The sequence below is a fragment of the Gymnoscopelus microlampas genome, assembly GCF_963454915.1.
Source record: "Gymnoscopelus microlampas genome assembly, chromosome: 17".
Lineage (NCBI taxonomy): Eukaryota > Metazoa > Chordata > Actinopteri > Myctophiformes > Myctophidae > Gymnoscopelus > Gymnoscopelus microlampas.
In genome coordinates this window covers 42328999-42347610 of record NC_139954.1, presented here as the reverse complement: position 1 = coordinate 42347610, position 18612 = coordinate 42328999, and the positions used below count along the sequence as shown (strand labels likewise).

The 18612-nt window shown below is 42.3% G+C and overlaps 1 protein-coding gene across 1 annotated transcript; it reads left to right on the top strand.

Annotated features, from left to right (window-relative positions):
• Positions 1-21: 21 nt before the first annotated feature.
• Positions 22-18176, top strand: LOC311064535 (chondroitin sulfate synthase 2-like). Its single transcript, XM_084084394.1, has 5 exons — positions 22-506; positions 5434-6001; positions 13314-13496; positions 14662-15525; positions 15983-18176. Exons 1-5 carry the CDS (start codon positions 76-78, stop codon positions 16379-16381), a joined length of 2445 nt encoding a protein of 814 aa, XP_083940520.1. The 5' UTR covers positions 22-75; the 3' UTR covers positions 16382-18176.
• Positions 18177-18612: the final 436 nt, after the last annotated feature.

Here is an 18612-nt window from a genome sequence, read left to right as displayed (position 1 = left end):
GGCTACAACATTATCGTTACTTTGTATCCAGTTCTGCTCAGTCTGCTGCTCTTTGATGCGCTTTAATGCTCTTTGATGCTCACTGAGGCAGAGACAAGGCTGCTGTTGTTCACACCGACGGCTCCTTCTCCTTCTCCTCCCTCTTCTTCTCCTCCTCCTCCACCTCCTCCCTCTCCTTCTCCTTCTCCTCCTTCTCCTCTCAGAATGAGGTTCTCATGGCTGATCTCTCTGCTGAGGCCCGTCGGCCCGGTGATCGTCGGCATTTCCCTGGGCTTCACCCTCAGCCTGCTCAGTGTGAACTGGGTGGAGGAGACCCAGTGCCTCCTCCACGACGACCACCAGACTCCTCTGACTCCTCTGTCCCAGCAGGAGGAGGAGGGCGCTGGGCTGAAGGGGGCCAGAAGACCCAACTCCATAGCGAGCACCACCACGGACTCCCAGGAGGACTTCCAGCCGAGGGTCGTCCCCTATAAGCAAGTCCAGCAGAGTCCCAAGAAACTTTTCCGGTAAGACAACATGGATCAATACTTTCATCACTTATATCAGTGCAAACCTTTCCATGTCAAGGACCCCCACAATGACATGTATTTGGCTGCGGACCCCCCCCCCCCATCTCAAAAATATTTTGTGCCAGGGATTTTTCAGAAATAGCAGATCTACAAGCTCATAAGTGCCGCGCTATGAGTTTGTATATCTGCTATTTTATATCAGTGGTTCTCAAACTTTTTCATGTGAAGGACCCCCAAAATGACATGTATTTGGCTGCGGACCCCCCCATCTCAAAAATGTTTTTGTGCCAGGGATTTTTCAAAAATAGCAGATCTACAAGCTCATAGCGCGGCACTCGGTGCCGCGCTATGAGCTATGTATATCTATGTATATGTATATCTTGGCACGATTTGTGCCCCAATATGTGATAATGTCTGGTTGGTTAACATGTCACAATAGACAGTCTATATGCAGTGGTGGAAAAAGTACTCAAATGTTTTACCCAAGTAAAAGTGTCAATACTGCAATGCAGAAATACTCTGTTACAAGTAAAAGTCTGGTATTAAAAACATGACTTTTAAGTCAAAGTAAAAAAAAGTATTGGCATCAAAATGTACTTAAAGTACCAAAAGTAAAAGTACTCATTATGCAGAATGTCCTATTTCACAAGTGTTATAAAGTGTTATAAATAAAATAGCAGATCTACAAGCTCAGACCTTGTAGCGAGCTTGTAGATCTGCACCATTTGATTTGCATTGCCCGTATTTGTCATTCTGGAAAAGGTGTGTAATATCTATATATGTGCCTCTTGGCCAGTTCACACTTGTAAAGGGGACTTTAGTGTTTAGTCTTAATGTGGTTTTATATTGGTAAAATAGCCCATAATTTAACAATCTCATCCCAAGTCAAACATTGGGCTATTATTTATAGTTATGAATCTTAGTTTTGTTGTTGAATATCAATCCGTCCAAGGTTCGTGGGCTACAATGTGGTTATGGCAACTTGAAAAAATGACAACAAATCCCACTTTAGCAGTGGTTCTCAAAGTGGGGTCCTCCAGGGACCCTCAGGGGTTCTAAATGGACCCTTTACAGGTCTGTACCTCTGAGAGTGTACAAATGGATCCATGGTCCATTTGGTTGGTCCATTCTCTAGCCTTGGATTAAGACTATCATGGATGTATTTCATCGAGTCTGACTTTTACTTTTGTATCATAGATATGCAAATGTCAAAATCGATAAAATACGTCTTGATCCGAGGCTCTACTCTTTCAGACTTGTGTCCTTGGAATGAAAAGTTTTTTAGAACCACTGCACAGAACACATCACTAAACGTCACTCTGTTCTGTTCAGATGATTTCACTTCATGTGTCGGTTGGCTGGTTGAAAATAACTGGAGAGCATTGTGTTGCCATGACGACGGCCTACCAATTAGCTCGATTACTCCACATTCCTGTCTAGAAACCCCACAGGTTCTGTTTACCCCTGGAATCAAAATTCTACCTAATATTATACACTAAACCACTGGTTCTCAAAGGACCCCCAAATTAACATGTATTTGGCTGCCAGGGACCCCAATATCTTCAAGTTTTTCAAGATTTTATAGTAGATCTACAAGCACACAACACGTTGGATAAATTAACGGTGAGGATTTTGCTGTGTTCTGTTGTTCAGCATGTATTCAATAAAGCATCTGCTTAAAGGAAAGGAGTAGTTCACCCAAAAAATGACTTATTTTCTATCAATTACACACCCCATTAAACCTTGATTTCATGGAGATCTTTTTGTTTGTGTCGCATTCCTAAGCCAATAATTTGATGACTGGCGGAAAGATGCTAATGTATCCGGTAGGAGACTCAAAGTTGACACTTTGAGCTCCTACAAGAAGAAATACACCCGGTCATCAAATCATTGGCTCAGGAATGCGTCAAAAACAAATCTCCATGAATTCAAGGCTTCACGAGGTGTGTAATTGATAGAAAATAAGACATGTTTTGGGTGAACTACTCCTTTAAGATTCAAGAGATTTAATTTGTTATGTCATATCAAGCACAGTAAAATGTGTTGGTTTTGGCTCCATGACATTGTAGTAACAAGACTACACTTGTGATCCTCAATCTTATGTTATCATCAACACAGAGTAGACAATGTGATTTTCACTGTGTTTTCAGCACATATTTATATGTCTAAACCAGGGGTCAAACGAGCATTTTCAAAGTGTCTTTTTTATGGGTTATTTTGTTTTTATGGCCTGGTAAATTACTGCTGTTTAGGGTCAACACTGATCTTACAGAGAAATCTTGAATGGTCGTGGTGGGCCAATGCAGATTATACCAACAATCAGAAGCCAGGTTTCAGACATGCAGAACAGCATGGAATGTGCGTTGGGCCATGGCCAAGTATTTTCCTTTTTGGAGAACTTTTCAACCAATTTTGACCATTAACAATTGTAGAGTTTTATCTAGTCACCCCATGGAGACTTAAATTCATGGATATTGTTTTGTTTTTGTCGCATTCCTACAGCAATAATTTGATGATGACCGCTGCCTACCGGTCCGCTGGTCATCAAATTGTTGGCTTAGGAATGCGACAAAAACAAAAAAAATATCCATGAATTCCATTCATATCCATGAATTCAAGTAATCTGTTGCGTGAACTATCCCTTTAACCACTTGAACACCAGCCTCTGTATATACTGGGGGGACCATTAGCCAAAACATATCTGATCTGCAAGCTGAAAAAGGTGGCGCAACGCAACACGTTTTGAGCTCGTAGATCGGAAATCTTTAGCGATGAGATTTGGTGTAGACACGGGGAAAAAAGCAGTCAAACTACAACGACAACTGCTCCAGTTTAGACTAAGTCTAGACTCTAGTGGGTTCAAGTGTTTAAAAACAGTTGTGAGTTGACTCATAATTTGAGGAATTGAACCCTGGTCCTTATTTGCGACAGCCTTGCATCAACGCTAGTAGTCGTTCCAGCCTCTTTGTCATTGTGGACATCAGTGATATGTGGCCTAAAAACCCTCAACGTAATGTCATTAATTATAAGCTTTTAACGGCGAGTAAAACAATATTACATGAGTGATTAATCCTCTAAGGGTTTTATTAGATCACCACCGTATATTTGCGTGTTTACTTTTCCACCCAGGCCCACGCTGCTCTTTTGACACAAGATGGAGCTTTGTGCTCCAGTACGGTCATTCTATATGGTTAGGTTTGGAGTCTGTCCAACGTCAACAACCGACTTCCAAACATTACCCCTTTTCCCTTAACATACTTTCTATATTACTAGGCTTCAGAACAGCCATGCCATGCATGCCACAGCAGCAAAAAATATACTTTGAGGTCTGGCTTCTCCACCGTATCTGTGATGGCAGGGATGAATCACGCAAGCCGTAATGCATGTCTTTTGGAAGTGTCACTTTTACCGGTAGTTCTTGGGCCTGTCACAATTATTGCATACTCTCTTGTTAGCTTTGTAGATCGACTATTGCTATTTTAACCCATTAAGACCTGAGGCTGATTCGACAAAATGTCTTCTAAATCCCAACAGTATTCTGGAAAAAAACGTATGTTTCTATATCAGTGGTGCTCAAACTTTTTCATGTCAAGGACCCCCAAAATTATATGTATTTGGCCGCCAACCCACATCTCAAAATATTTTGTTCCAGGGACCCCCAGAAGCAAAGAATAGAGTTAAAAATGTTCGCTTTAAACAATATATATTCAAAGATTTGCACACATTTTCACGTTGTTTGACACAGATGCTTCTTCCGGTCTTAATGGGTTAAACAAATATGTTGAAAGTATTCAATTATTAAATATGTCAGTCATTTGTGTTAAATAGTATTCAAGTTATTTGTCATATCTGCCCTGTGGAATATTTGTTTACAAAAGCAAACAGAAAGGTCATTTTGAACCCATTTAGACCTGAGGCCGATTCTAAAAACGCCTTCTAAATCCTGACCTTTGAAAAACTTCAAATATTTATTCAGAAATTACCAAAAATGTATGTTGCTATATACTGTACATAGCAACAAGAACCCCAAAAGGGGTTCCCGTCCTGAAAGGTATTGTTACAAATAGGGATTCCCGCCCTAAATGGGCTGATCCAATGTTCAATGCCAAACACACAATTAAATCATCAATCGCAATTATTTGTGGGACAATTAAACCCATTACGCCTTTGGAAGGCGTAAAAATGTCATGATGGTGACAGCCCTGTGGTGATGCATCAACACAAGCTGTTGCATGCCGTTGGAAGTGCCACTTTTTACTGGTAGTGATGACACACCAAAAACCTGTCTGGTGGTTTTTAAACCTGTGATAGGTGAAGTACTCACATCTGTTACTTTACTTAAGTAAAAGTATCAATACCGCAATATAGAAATGCCTCGTTACATAAAAGTATTATATTCAAATTTTACTTGAGTAAGAGTATGAAAGTGTTGGCATCAAAATAAAAAGTACCAAAAGTAAAAGTACTCATTATGCAGACCGTCCTAGTTTTCAGATGTATAAAATCTTATACATACACTTTGGCTATTTGAAAATATCAGATCTACAAGCTCACAGCGTGTCGCAATGCGACGTGTTGTGAGCTTGTAGATCAGCTATTTTCAAATAGCCAAAGTGTATGTATATGTATATATATATATATATATATATATATATATATATATATATATATATATATAGGGCTGAAGTGGTTAATATATGTTTTGTAATAATAATCAAAACCTACAAAGTGACCATTAACTAAAGTTTTCAAATAATTGTAGTGTAGTTGTAAAAGTACAATATTTGCCTGTTAGTGGAGTAGAAGTAAAAGTACTGAAAATTGGAAATACTCAAGTAAAATAAAAAACACCTAAAAAATGTACTTAAATACTATCCTTGAGTACATGTACTTAATCATTTTTACACCACCGTGTTTTCCACAGGGCAAAGTACATCAGCACGGAGCTGGGCATCCGAGAGCGCCTCTTCGCCGGCGTCCTGACGTCCAAGGCCACCATCAACACGCTGGGCGTGGCCGTCAACCGCACCATCAGCCACCACCTGGACACCGTGGTGTTCTTCACGGGGACGCGCAACCGCAAGGTGCCCCACGGCATGTTCGTGGTCACGCACGGCGACGAGAGGCTCATCTGGAACATGTTCCAGACCGTGAAATACGTGCTGGAGCACTACGTCAACGAGTACGACTGGTTCTACTTCGTCCAGGACGACACGTACACCGAGGCGGACCGCATCAAGGCCCTGGTGGGCCACCTGAGCATGGAGAACGAGCTGTACATGGGCAGCCCCGAGGAGTTCATCGGCGGGGAGATGGAGGGGAGGAGGTACTGCCACGGCGGGTTTGGCTACCTGCTGTCGCGGGCGCTGCTGCTGCGCCTGCAGCCCTTCCTGGAGAACTGCAGGAACGACATCCTGAGCGCCCGGCCGGACGAGTGGCTGGGGAGGTGCATCATCGACTACGCCAACACCAACTGCGTCGAAGAGCACGAGGTGAGTTTTTTTTAAAAGCGATGGTTCTCTCTAAACCAGGGGTCTTCAACGTTTTCAGGCCAAGGACCCCCTAGCTGAGAGAGAGATGAAGCAGGGACCCCCTACTCTATATTGTATAAAATTGTGTTTCAGATTAAAGTTTTTTTTTACTTAGTCTGCTCTTTTCCCCCTCTACACCTATAGCATCTTTGCCAAAAATAGCAGATCTACAAGCTCTCAACGCCTCGCAGCGCGAGGCGTTGAGAGCTTGTAGATCTGCTATTTTCGGCTAATGTTCCCCTCAGAAAAGGAATTCTAGGGTTCAAGTGGCACTGGTCAATGTAAAAAAAAACGAAATCCTATCACACAAAGATTTGGCGGACCCCCTATAGTAGCTCTGAGGACCCCCTAGGGGTCCCGGACCCCCTGTTGAAGAACCCTGCTCTAAACGTTTTCATGTCAAGGAGCCCCGAATTGATGATGCGTTTGGCACGCGGACCCCGCAGAGATCTGTGTTTCTCAATGAAAGAGTAGGGAGACCACCTGTCCTCCAACCACTGCAGATAATAATAATGATAATAACTTTATTTGTATAGCATCTTTTCATACAAAAAAAGTGCTTCACATTAAGACAGGGGTCTTCAACGTTTTCAGCCCAAGGACCCCCTGTCCGAAAGACAGATGAGGCAGGGACCCCCACTATATATTGCATAAAACTGTGTTGCAGATTAAAGCTTTTCATGGATGTTGTATTCATGTTAATGTGTATTTTCAGACATTTAACCACTTAAACCGTCAATACTTGGTAAACTTTCACTCTGTACTTAGTCTGCACTTTTCCCCCCTCTCTTTGCTGAAAATAGCAGATCTACAAGTTCACAACGCCTCGCAGCGCGAGGCGTTGTGAGCTTGTAGATCGGCTATTTTCGGCTAAAGTTGTCCTTAGAATAGGGATGCTAGGGTTCAAGTTCAAATGTAAAAAGCTAAGTTCCTATCACAGAATGATTTGGCGGACCCCCTGTAGTACCTCTGAGGACCCCCTAGGGGTCCCGGACCCCCTGTTGAAGACCCCTGCATTAAGACAATAAATGGTAGAATGCCAGAAAAAACTGAATTGGCAAACAGAAACATAACTAAACAGTGTAGTGCAGAGCAAGTCAACATAGGGCAACATTATACAAATTAATCAAAGTAGAAATAGCAATAATAACCAAAAAAATATATATATATGTAAAAAGCATAAGACGTGAACACAAGATTAATTTAGATAAATGTCATATTGAAAAAATAGGATTTCAGTTTACTCTTAAAAACACTTAGAGAGCTCGCCTTTTTAAGTTCCAGTGGTAGTGTGTTCCACAACTTAGGGCCATAGACCCAGAAAGCAGCCTCACCTGTATTCTTATGAGAAGCATTGGAAACCTCTAGTAGGAGAGTGGAGGAGGACCTGGCTGAGTGTTCTGGTTGGAACATAAAACTCTATAGAATCCTTGATACATGAAGGTGCCAAGTTATTAAGTGCTTTGTAAACAAATATAATGATTGGCCCCTTGGCCCAGTATCAGTCAGTACAGTGGCATGACAGCAGAAATGATTCCCTGCCTGTGGGAATGTACTGACATGAAACAGACATCTGTGTTAACACTGTAGTGACAGAGCGAAGACATCTGTATTATAGACAGTGGTGGAAATGAGTAACTAAGTACATTTACTGTACAGTTTTGAGATACTTTTACTTTAATTGAGTGTTTCTATTCCAGACACAAATGTTGTATTTTTTTTTTTACTCTAGTACGATTATTTGACAACTTTAGTTAGTTGATTTGCAGATATGAATTATTACAAAAAATCATCGCGGTCAGGCAGAAACCTCTAACTTTTTGTGTTTTTTCGTTAATTAATGCCCTACTTTATCATACTACAGTGTCACACAAAAGTAGCAGATCTGCAAGCTCGAAACCTTTGAGCTTGTAGATCTGCTACTTTTGCTATATATATATTTTTTAATCCTGAAAAGTAACAGTTTTGGACATAATGTGGTTTCCACCCGACAGAGACGATATATTAACCACTTTTCGAAAATAGCCGATTTGATTATTTTCAAACAGTTGACACATCTTGGAGAAAAAGAAAAAAAAAGATAAATGGGACATTCTTCATAGTGAGTACTTTTACTTTTGGTACTTAAAGTATGTTTTGATGCCAATACTTTTGTACTTTTAGTCAAGTCACATTTTTTAATGCAGGAATGCAGACAAACATTGTGGTAGTGCTACTTTTACTTAAGTAACACATCTGAGTAGCTACTTCCACCAGTGATTATAGAGCAGACGTGCATCCTGTCACGCACTGTAAAAGCAGCTGTTATAAATGGATAATCTGTCCAGGTGAGTTCAGGTAGGGTCAGGGTGTGAAAATAAATCCCTTGTGGACTCAACATGCCCTACTGCTGTAATGGCATTAGCACGTAGGGGGTCAAGAAGCTCTGAGGAGAGACTATTACCACTGTTAGGTAAAAGCAGTAAGGTGCAGGATGCCTTCAGTCGGTGTCATTTGATTTATCCTCCAGTTACAGTTTACAATTTAGGCATTTAGCAGACGCTCTTAATCCAGAGCGATTTACAGTTCGCAAGGACACAAGATAGTACATCATAATACATGAAATGCATAAAAATAGTAATACATGAGTAAACCAATAATCTATAGTATAGATCAGGGGTCTTCAACAGGGGGTCCGGGACCCCTAGGGGGTCCTCAGAGTTACTACAGGGGGTCCGCCAAATCTTTGTGTGATATGATTTTTTTTTTACCGTAACCACTTGAACCTTAGCATCCATTATCTGAGGAGAACTTTAGCCAAAAATAGCAGATCTACAAGCTCACAACGCCTCGCGCTGCGAGGCGTTGTGAGCTTGTAGATCGTCTATTTTTGGCTAAGAGGTGTTTGGTGTAGAGGGGAAAAAGAGCATACCAAGTAAACAAAAAAAGTTTAATCTGCAACACAATTGTATACAATTTAGAGGGGGTCCCTGCTTCATCTCTCTCTCAGCTAGGGGGTCCCTGGCCTGAAAACATTGAAGACCCCTGATCTATAGTATAGATATAGCTGGGGTTCTATCTATATTATATGAAAGGTTCATAACCTATGCTAACCCTGTCAGTCCACATGCAGATAGATTTATAGGCCTTTTTTTTACTGGTGATAGAATGCACATGATACTTGTGCCTCTATTAATATCCATGAATGGTTCATACATTATGCAAACCTAACCAGCACATGTTCGGTCTATTATATTGTTTTTTTAATGATTATTCTGCACCCATACCTGTATCTATCAATGGACTGAGTGGGAAACAGTAGGTCGCTGGTTCGCGCCCCGGACCTATGTGTTGAAATGCCCCTGAGCAAAACCCCTAACTGCTCCCGAGCTCTGTACTAATTGTGCCCGCTACTCCTAATGATTACAATGGGTAAATGCAGAGGGCTAATTTCACTTATGTGCAAATATACAGTGACAAAAACAGCAATTTAGGATCCGCTTGACTTTAGAGCTCCCCACTCAACGCGCACACGCAAACGCACACATGCATGCAAATCTAAAGAGCTTGGCAAGCTGCTCAAAGAAACACGACTATCTTAACCCATTCAAACTGGGAAGGCATCTGTGTGTAACCACTTTAACCATTATTTAGCAACATATTTTGAGATGGGGGTCAGTCAGGACAAATACATATCATTTCAGGTGGTCCTTGATATTAAATAGTCTGAGAACCACTGATATAGCAACAGAAAACTGTTTTTAGAATTTAGAATTGTTGTAGAATCGCCTCAGGTCTTGGGTTAAAAGTCCATTTGTTATTCATACAAGTATCCATCAAAATGCTCAGTTTTTACCCATTTCTAACTCCATTTGGTTACATTTGGACACTCTTGAGTGAAATTAAAAGTAACCCATGATTATACAGCGTATGAGTGCCCACAATGTCTGCAGTGCACGTGCCACGCTGCCATTTTCTCTCCTGTGGGCACCGGGCACAGCAGGAAACCATCAGTGGTGGAAAAATATTTGTATTTATTTATTTTTTACTAAAAGCTGCACTATGTAACTTTCCTCTTCTACCCTGGATTTTAACGATATGTTTTGTAATATAGCTGTAACTTTTACTTAAGTACAGTACTTGAGTAAATGTACTAGTTGCGTTAGACCGCTGGAAACCATCTTGTTAAAAAGTGGGAAAACAAAGAGGAGAGGAGAGAGTTTGGTGGTCATCAGAGCGCCTCAGGCGACGAAGACTCCCGCAGAGAGAGAGAGAGAGAGAGAGAGAGAGAGAGAGAGAGAGAGAGAGAGAGAGAGAGAGAGAGAGAGAGAGAGAGAGAGAGAGAGAGAGAGAGAGAGAGAGAGAGAGAGAGAGAGAGAGAGAGAGAGAGAGAGAGAGAGAGAGAGAGAGAGAGAGAGAGAGAGAGAGAGAGAGAGAGAGAGAGAGAGAGAGAGAGAGAGAGAGAGAGAGAGAGAGAGAGAGAGAGAGAGACACTCACACTCACACTCACACTCACACTCAGAAAGAAAGTAGGGGAAAAGTCAAAAGAAAAACCCTGGGAGAGCGGATGAAAACAGTTGCCACTTCACTGTGGTGGTGGAAAGTGCATTTACTCAAGTACTGTACTTAAAAAACTCAGAGGTGCTTTTACTTTACTTGAGTATGTATGTTCATTGTTATACTTCTACTCCATTACATCTCGGAGGCAAATATTATACTATTTTAACTCCGCTACAATTATTTCACAACTTTAGTTACTAGTAAGTTACTTCGATCATTTTGATTTCCCCCCCAAAAAAAGTTTGAACACATTTTGAATACATTTGTTTTTATAATGTGGTATTGTTAAATTTTCCTTAAAGCGGCACTATGTAACTTATTTTTTAACTTGTAATGTTGTCCAATCTGTATGGTAGAGCAGTGGTTCCCAAACTTTGTAGCTCGAGACCCAAAAGAGAAATCAGATCTCTTCCCGAGACCCAAACTAGTGAAAATAGCAGATCTACAAGTTTTGAATGTTTTGAAATGATTTAAACATTTTTTTTGGAAATGAAGAAACCCACAAATGGGTCCCGACCCAATGTTTGGGAAACACTGTGGTAGAGTATGTTAATACGATTAGGTTGATTGTATTTTGTCTCCCAGCTCTTCTATTGCAACATTCGTGTCTTCTACCTAGACACGAATGTTGACCCGATAGTCAAGATTCAATTTACCCCCTGAGCAAGCAGACAGGCTCTATTAGCTCAATGGTATATATAAAAAAAAGAAAATAAATCTGCACTATTGCAGGAAACCGGGTTCAAGTAGAAGAGAAAAGTAAGTAAGTAAAGTTAAGTAAAAAAAGAATCTGAGTACTTCTTCCACTCCTGGCTGTGCTCGCAGAGAGAACACAGAAGCATCTATTTAGCTGCAAAAGCCCAGCAATGACAGGCATGTACAGTATCTACTGATTATAATGTGACTCGACTCACTCGAGGAACGTCGGTTTATATTTAGACGCACGACAGCGTCGCACGCTGAAAATAGCTGTTTTTTTAAATGCGCGGTGTGCGCTGCAATTTGGAAGCCTGAAGATCGGTTATTTTCGGTGAGAAAACATCAACATGTTGCTCACCAACGTAAGGGGCCGGCTGGCTGTAGCTGAGAGGGTAGAGAGGCTGTAGCTGAGAGGGTAGAGAGGCTGTGGCTCAGGGGTGGGCAACTTTAGTGATGGAGAGGGCCACTATATTTCCACACTCACTCCAGAGGGCCACATTGCATATACCGTACAAAAACCTCTTGTCTCCGTATTTTTATTTATTCTTTTTTTTCCTAATTAATGGCCTACTTCGTCATTCTATGTCACACAAAAGTAGCAAAAATAGCCGATCTACAAGCTCAAAACCAGTTGCAGTGCGATGCGTTTTGAGCTTGTAGAACCTGCTGTTTTTGCAATTTTTTAAATTGGAGTCCTGAATATTTGTTTTGCTTTTTGAATCGGAATCCTGAAAAGTAATACATTTAACATAAAAAATACAGAAAATACTATACATTAAGCTACTAATACTAGTCATTAAGCTACTAATATAGACTGAAGTAATTAAAGTGGGTCATGTTTGCATGTTTGGAATTGTAACAGCTGAAATCAATAATACGTCAGTATTCCGATATTAACCTGCGGGCCGCATTAAGTGAAGGTGGGGGCCGCATGTGGCCCCCGGCCCGCCAGTTGCCCATGTATGCCCTACTTGATCATACCACAGTGTCACACTAAAGTATCAAAAGTAGCAGATGTACAAGCTCGAAATGTGGCGCGAAGCGACGCAATTTGAGCTTGTAGATCTGATACTTTTGCTATTTTTGAATAGCAGAGACGATATATAAAATATATCGAAACCGACATTTAGAACCAATAACCTTAATCCCATGTAGGTTTATGGAATAATCGAGAAGCAGGTTAAAATTATTATCATTTTTTAACGAATCAACATAAAAAAAAAATCTAAATGGGTTAGTCTGCTGTAGATGGAAATAAAGCAACAGTTTTATCTCGGGTTAGTTTTTTACTAAGAATAGAGGAGTGATTAATGAGAGTGATTAATAAGGTCTAAAAACAAACATGCAACAAGTCATAAATTAAGCTTCACAAAGTGCTAACAGTAAAGATGACAAGCTGTTGGCAAACGTTAATAAGACAGACTGACCTTCCGGCTCCATCATCCATTAGATGATTTTGTACTTTTAATAGCTTGATCAGAGTGGATTTTCTCTTTTTTTTCTCTGCTCAAGCTTCTTGGGCCGTTGTTCTGTTTAGGGCAGTGATTCACAACCTAGGGCTCGGTCTGTTCCGATTAAAAAAATAAAGTTGACGATTAATTGTCAGACAAGTAATTGTGATTAACGATTGAATTGTGTTTTTGCCATTGAACATTGGAACATATGAATACATGTATTTTTTCTGTTTGCCCTTTAGGCTTCGTAAACAAAAATTGCACAGGGCAGACATGCCAAATAACTGAATATATATGAAGAAATGACTGACATTTGATAATTGTATACTTTCATAAACACATTAATAGCGGAAATAGGTCCCAAGCAGGCATAAATGCCGTAACAAGAGACCGTCACTCAAAATTCGTTTTTTTATATCTGAACGGGGCTATAAAGTCATAGCTAACTACTCCCACATTTAACATCATTGTGGAACACACTAACATTGTGTACTCTAATTGTATCAAGATGAGGTTGAAAATGGGCAAACAATTGCTCCTTTTTAAGAGAATAAGATGTTTCTCTCTTCTTTGTGTTCCAGGGGCTTCAGTATTATCATCACAAGCTGGAGAAGGACGCTGATCCAAGCAAAGAGGAGAGTGTGCAGTTTGAGAACGCCCTGACCGTCCACCCTGTGGTCGACCCGGAGCAGATGTATCGACTGCACAGACACTTCAGTGAGGTCGAACTGCAGCGAACCTACGAAGAGATTGCTAAGCTGCAGGTAACAAAAAAACAAATAGGTCTGCGTCATACATTTTCCTGAAAAAACACTCTAGATCACTGGTTCTCAACGTGAGGGTCTGGGGACCTCCATGTGTCCTTGAGGGGGTTCTCAAATGGCCCCTCACGGGTCTGTAACTCTGAGAGTGCACAAATGGATGCATGTCCTCATATGGCTTTTTCATGTTAAACCGACGAGAGCCACCAGACACAAGAGCCACAGGGGTTCAACAACCTGAGATCAGTTCCTTGCCGCTACCATCGTTCTGGTTACCAAATGGACCCGGTTCCATTTATCCACTCTGCGTTACAGACCCGTAAAAGCAGTTGTTCAATCAATCGTCCAGGGACCCTCAGGGTTCCTTGAGGGGGTTCTAAGTGGACCTTTTACAGGTCTGTAACTCTTGAGAGTGTACGAACCAATGCATATCAAAATAAGGGTCCTTGAAATTAAGGTTGAGGATCACTGTTCTAGATCCCTTCTGCTCGTGTCCAAAATGTACTAATTCGTCCTAGTATGAAGGTCACATGCTTGAATAGGTAATTGTATTCACTTAAATTGTCATCCTTATCTTCATATAATTGGTCCTCACTAATAATCCTCATTCTAAGATGGCATAATTTCTGTCTACTCACTCTGCGTCTCATTAGTGGGCTGTGGACAGTTCAGAAACCTGCCTACCAATGGCATCATCGATGGGGATTCCAAGATAATAGAAACTACAGCCTTTCTCGTCCTGGAAAGTTTGCGTGTTGAAACGGAAGCCATTGTTCTTGCATTAATAAAAGTTTGCATTGGTAAAATCTTGTTTGAAATTAACCTGCCAATCGATGATGTCACTGGTAGACATATTTTTAACTGACTCCTCTGAGATGCAGAGTGAGTAGACAGAAATGGTGCAATCTTATAATGAGCATTGGTGTATTTTGTTTTAATAGTTCTATAATTTATGTTTTATTTGTTTTTGATAAGTGTCTCACAACTCCTTGTGAGTGGTCCACCACTTTTATTCTGGTACGTGCTTTGATTTTAATATGCGTGTTGCGGAGTGACAGCTTTAATAAAGATATCTATCTATCTATCTTGGTGAGGACCAATTATATAAAGATAGGTTGAAATAGTGTTAAAGTGCTCCTTTCACACATTCTTCTCACATTTCCCACAGGAGGAAATAAAGAACGTGAGCGTGGTGGCTTTCGACGGCAACCGGACCTCCCAGTGGCCCGTGGGCGTCAACCCGCCCTTCGAGCCCAAGTCCCGCTTCGAGGTCCTGCGGTGGGAGTACTTCACGGAGGAGCAGATCTACGCGTGCGCCGACAGCTCGCCCAAGTGTGAGCTGCAAGGGGTCGACAAACTGGACGTGGCCGACATCATCGACGTGGCCATGGGCGAGCTCAACAGGAAGTACGAGCCCGTGCTCCGTCTGAAGAAGCAGCAGCTCATCAACGGGTACCGGCGCTTCGACCCCACGCGCGGCATGGAATACACGCTGGACCTGCAGCTGGAGGTGGTCAACCAGAAGGGCCACAGCCGCTCGGTCACCAAGCGCGTCCACCTGGTGCGCCCGCTGAGCCGCATCGAGATCATCCCCATGCCCTACGTCACGGAGGCCACCCGCATCCACGTCATCATCCCCCTGACGCTGCAGGACCGGAGCTACGCCGACCGCTTCATGGAGGTGTTCGCCTCCAACGCCTTCGAGACGAGCGAGAACGCCGTGCTGACGCTGCTGTTCATCTACGACCCCGTGGAGGCGCAGCAGGTCAACCACAACGACATCTTCGCCGCCGTCAAGGCGCAGATCACCGTGTACGAGCGCAAGTACCCCGCCGTGAAGATCCCGTGGATCAGCGTGAAGACGGAGACGCCGTCGCAGATCAAGTTCATGGACATCATCTCGAAGAAGCACCCGGTGGACACGCTGTTCTTCCTGGCCAACGTCAACACCAACGTCAACACGGAGTTCCTGAACCGTTGCAGAATGAACTCCATCAACAACTGGCAGGTGTTCTTCCCTGTTCACTTCCAGGTAGGGTTGTCACCATCATGACATTTTACCTCTCTTGGTCCATCCACTACCAATTAAATGTTTTGATTGCCTTGTATTGATTTTTAATGCATAAAATTCTTATTTTAAACTTGGTCTCGGGTGCAGTATGGGAGAATGTGTTGCCCATGTATTCCTTTCTTTTTTTCCTTTTTTTTAACTGGATATTTTTCTAATTTTTAGCAAACTTGCAACATTTGTATTTTTATTATTGATAAAACAGTAGGTTGACAGGATATGGGCAGAGATAGATGAGGAGTGAGACACAGGAAAGGTTGTCGGGATGGGGACTCGAACTGTACATGCCACCGGCAGGCAACTAAGTATAAATCTAGCATGACTCTAACCCCTAAACCTAACCTCTAAATGTTTTATAGGAGGTTTATGCCCAACAGCAACGTCATGTACTAACTGTGAGGGGCCTATACTGTGCTTGCAGGACTACAACCCCGACGTGGCCTACCACAACCAGCAGCCGCCGGCCGCCATCGACCTGCTCCGGGACGCCGGCCACTTCGACCGCCACGCCTTCGAGGAGGCGTGCTTCTACAACTCGGACTACATGTCGACGCGCACGCGCATGACGGCCGACGTGCAGGAGAACGAGGAGCTGCTGGAGTCGCTGGACGTCTACGACATGTTCGTCAAGTATTCGGCGCTGCACGTGTTCCGGGCGGTGGAGCCGGCGCTGCACCAGCAGTACCGCCACCAGGCGTGCAACCCGCGCCTCAGCGAGGAGCTCTACCACCGCTGTGTGCAGAGCAACCTGGAGGGCCTGGGCGCCCGCTCGCAGCTCGCCATGCTGCTGTTCGAACAGGAGCAAGGAAATAGCACTTGAAACGCGTTATCGTGATGACTCTTCCTTGGTGTGTGTGTGCGCGTGCGTGCGTGTGTATTACTATACTTGTGAGGGCCAAATGCCCCTAGAAGTAGCCTATAGTAGACTTTGAGAAGGGGAGTCGGGCTTACAATCAGGAAATGATTCAGGTTGTATTATTCTGGTTGGGGTTAAGATCAGACATTTGAGGTTAGGTTTAGGGGTTAGAGTCTGGCCTGGAGTCCAGACTGATTTACGTTCATCTTTTTCTCACTCCACTACTCTGTCTGGCCAGGGTCCTATTTGACTCGTATTTCTATTACGTAGGCAAGTCAGGAAGTGACTCGAGTTTTACATTGGACAACACTGCCCCCCCCCCCTCCCCCACCACACACACACACAGACCAATCAGAAGCCGCGCTTTCTCCCGTTTGTGCACGGAGATAGGAGGCTTTCCAGACTGTGAAGCAAAACAAACGCAGAGCGTAGCAATCAGTCTGGATCCCAGGCTAGTTAGAGTCATACCAGATTTATACTTAGTTGCCTGCCGCTGTAATGTACAGAACAAAGCCAATCTACAAGCTCACAATGCGTCGCAGCGCAATGCGTTGTGAGCTTGTAGATTTGGGGCTTTAGGGTAAAAGAAAAAAGACATTTTAAAAGTGCCATTCATAATGTCCTTGCAAGTATAGTAATAGAAAATGTGTGTGTGTGTGTGTTTTATGGCAGAGCTTCGAGCTTGTGTGGAGAAATGAATGCAGTACATTCCTAATGAATCATCTTCTGCTAATTGTTTACAATGTAAAGTGTTGTCCATCCATAACAGAAGCGGTGCTGAGGAAACCAAACGAGCGGGTTTCCTTTTTTAGAACTACTTCTCCGCTCCGCTGATATTAGATGGCTCAGATGAGTAACCGTTTTTATTTTTATACACAACACCACAATCTGCGTTCGTTTGTAGGCCTGCAGAGCTTTTGATGTTTTGCTCATTGGAGTACACTTATCAAAGCACATCTTTGTGTGTGTGTGTGTGTGTACTTGTATGTGCCTTTCACATCTGTTTGCCATCTGCTGGATTGGATTCTTCATTCGATTTCTAGTCATTTCTATGCTGTCCACGTGTGCAGTTCAACATGTTAGGTGCTGTGCATACTGTAGTATGCACGGGATCTCCAAACACTTATTTTTTTTAAATCAACATTAAACCCTGGTGTCCCTATTTTTGGAAGATTTTTAAAAAATGTACAAAAAACAAAACAAAAAAAAAACAGCCGATCACAATGCTCACAATAGGACTTGTTGTGAGCTTGTAGATCTGCTATTTCTGCTATGTTCGTCGCCCCCAGAAATGGGATGCTAGGGTTCACGTGGTTAAGTTCTATATCGTTGTTGTCGGGCAGAAAACCTCTATAGTCTCCATATTTTCACTTTTTCGTAAATTATCGCCCTACTTGATCATACTACAGCACACAAAAAAAGCATCAAAAGTACACAAAAGCGGCACATCCGCCGCATTTTCAACTTGTTGATCTGCTACTTTTGAATTTGAATCCTGAAAAGTAACAGTTTTTGGACATATGAGGTTTCCACCCGACATAAACGATATTTAGTCCAGGGGCCAAGCCATATTTTGGTACCACCTAAGGTGACCGTAAAGTTTTTGTATTTTTGTCTTCCTACATGTCTCTAGTTTATATTTTGGTATGATAACCCTTCCAATCTTGTAGCTTAATGGCAGTTATCACTACCTACCGGCTAATGTATCCGGTAGGAGACACAAAGTAGAATCTTTGTGTCTCCTACCCCGGGCATCAAATTATTGCGACAAAAAAACAAAATATATCCATGTATTCAAGGCTTCATGAGGTGTGCAATTGATAACTTCTCAGATTTTTGGTGTTTGCAAAAAGACTGCTTTCCATAAGCTTGTAAAAGTTGACCCTCCTTCGGTCTAGGGTGGTCATAGCTGAATGGGTAGAGAGTCCCCCTGAAAAACTTAAAGGAGGAGTTCACCCAAAAAAATATTTATTTTCTATCAATTGCACACCCCATGAAGCCTTGAATACATGGATATATTTGTTTTTTGTCGCAATAATTTGATGCCCTGGGTAGGAGACACAAAGATTCTACTTTGTGTCTCCTACCGGATACATTAGCCGGTAGGTAGTGATAACTGCCATTAAGCTACAAGATTGGAAGGGTTATCATACCAAAATATAAACTAGAGACATGTAGGAAGACAAAAATACAAA

Bases quoted from the DNA above. Each gene is read 5' to 3' on its own strand.
- LOC311064535 (XM_084084394.1), top strand. From the start codon at position 76: ATGCTCACTGAGGCAGAGACAAGGCTGCTGTTGTTCACACCGACGGCT. The intron at 507-5,433 runs GTAAGACAACAT...TGTTTTCCACAG, and splicing joins AGTCCCAAGAAACTTTTCCG to GGCAAAGTACATCAGCACGG. The intron at 6,002-13,313 runs GTGAGTTTTTTT...TTTGTGTTCCAG, and splicing joins ACTGCGTCGAAGAGCACGAG to GGGCTTCAGTATTATCATCA.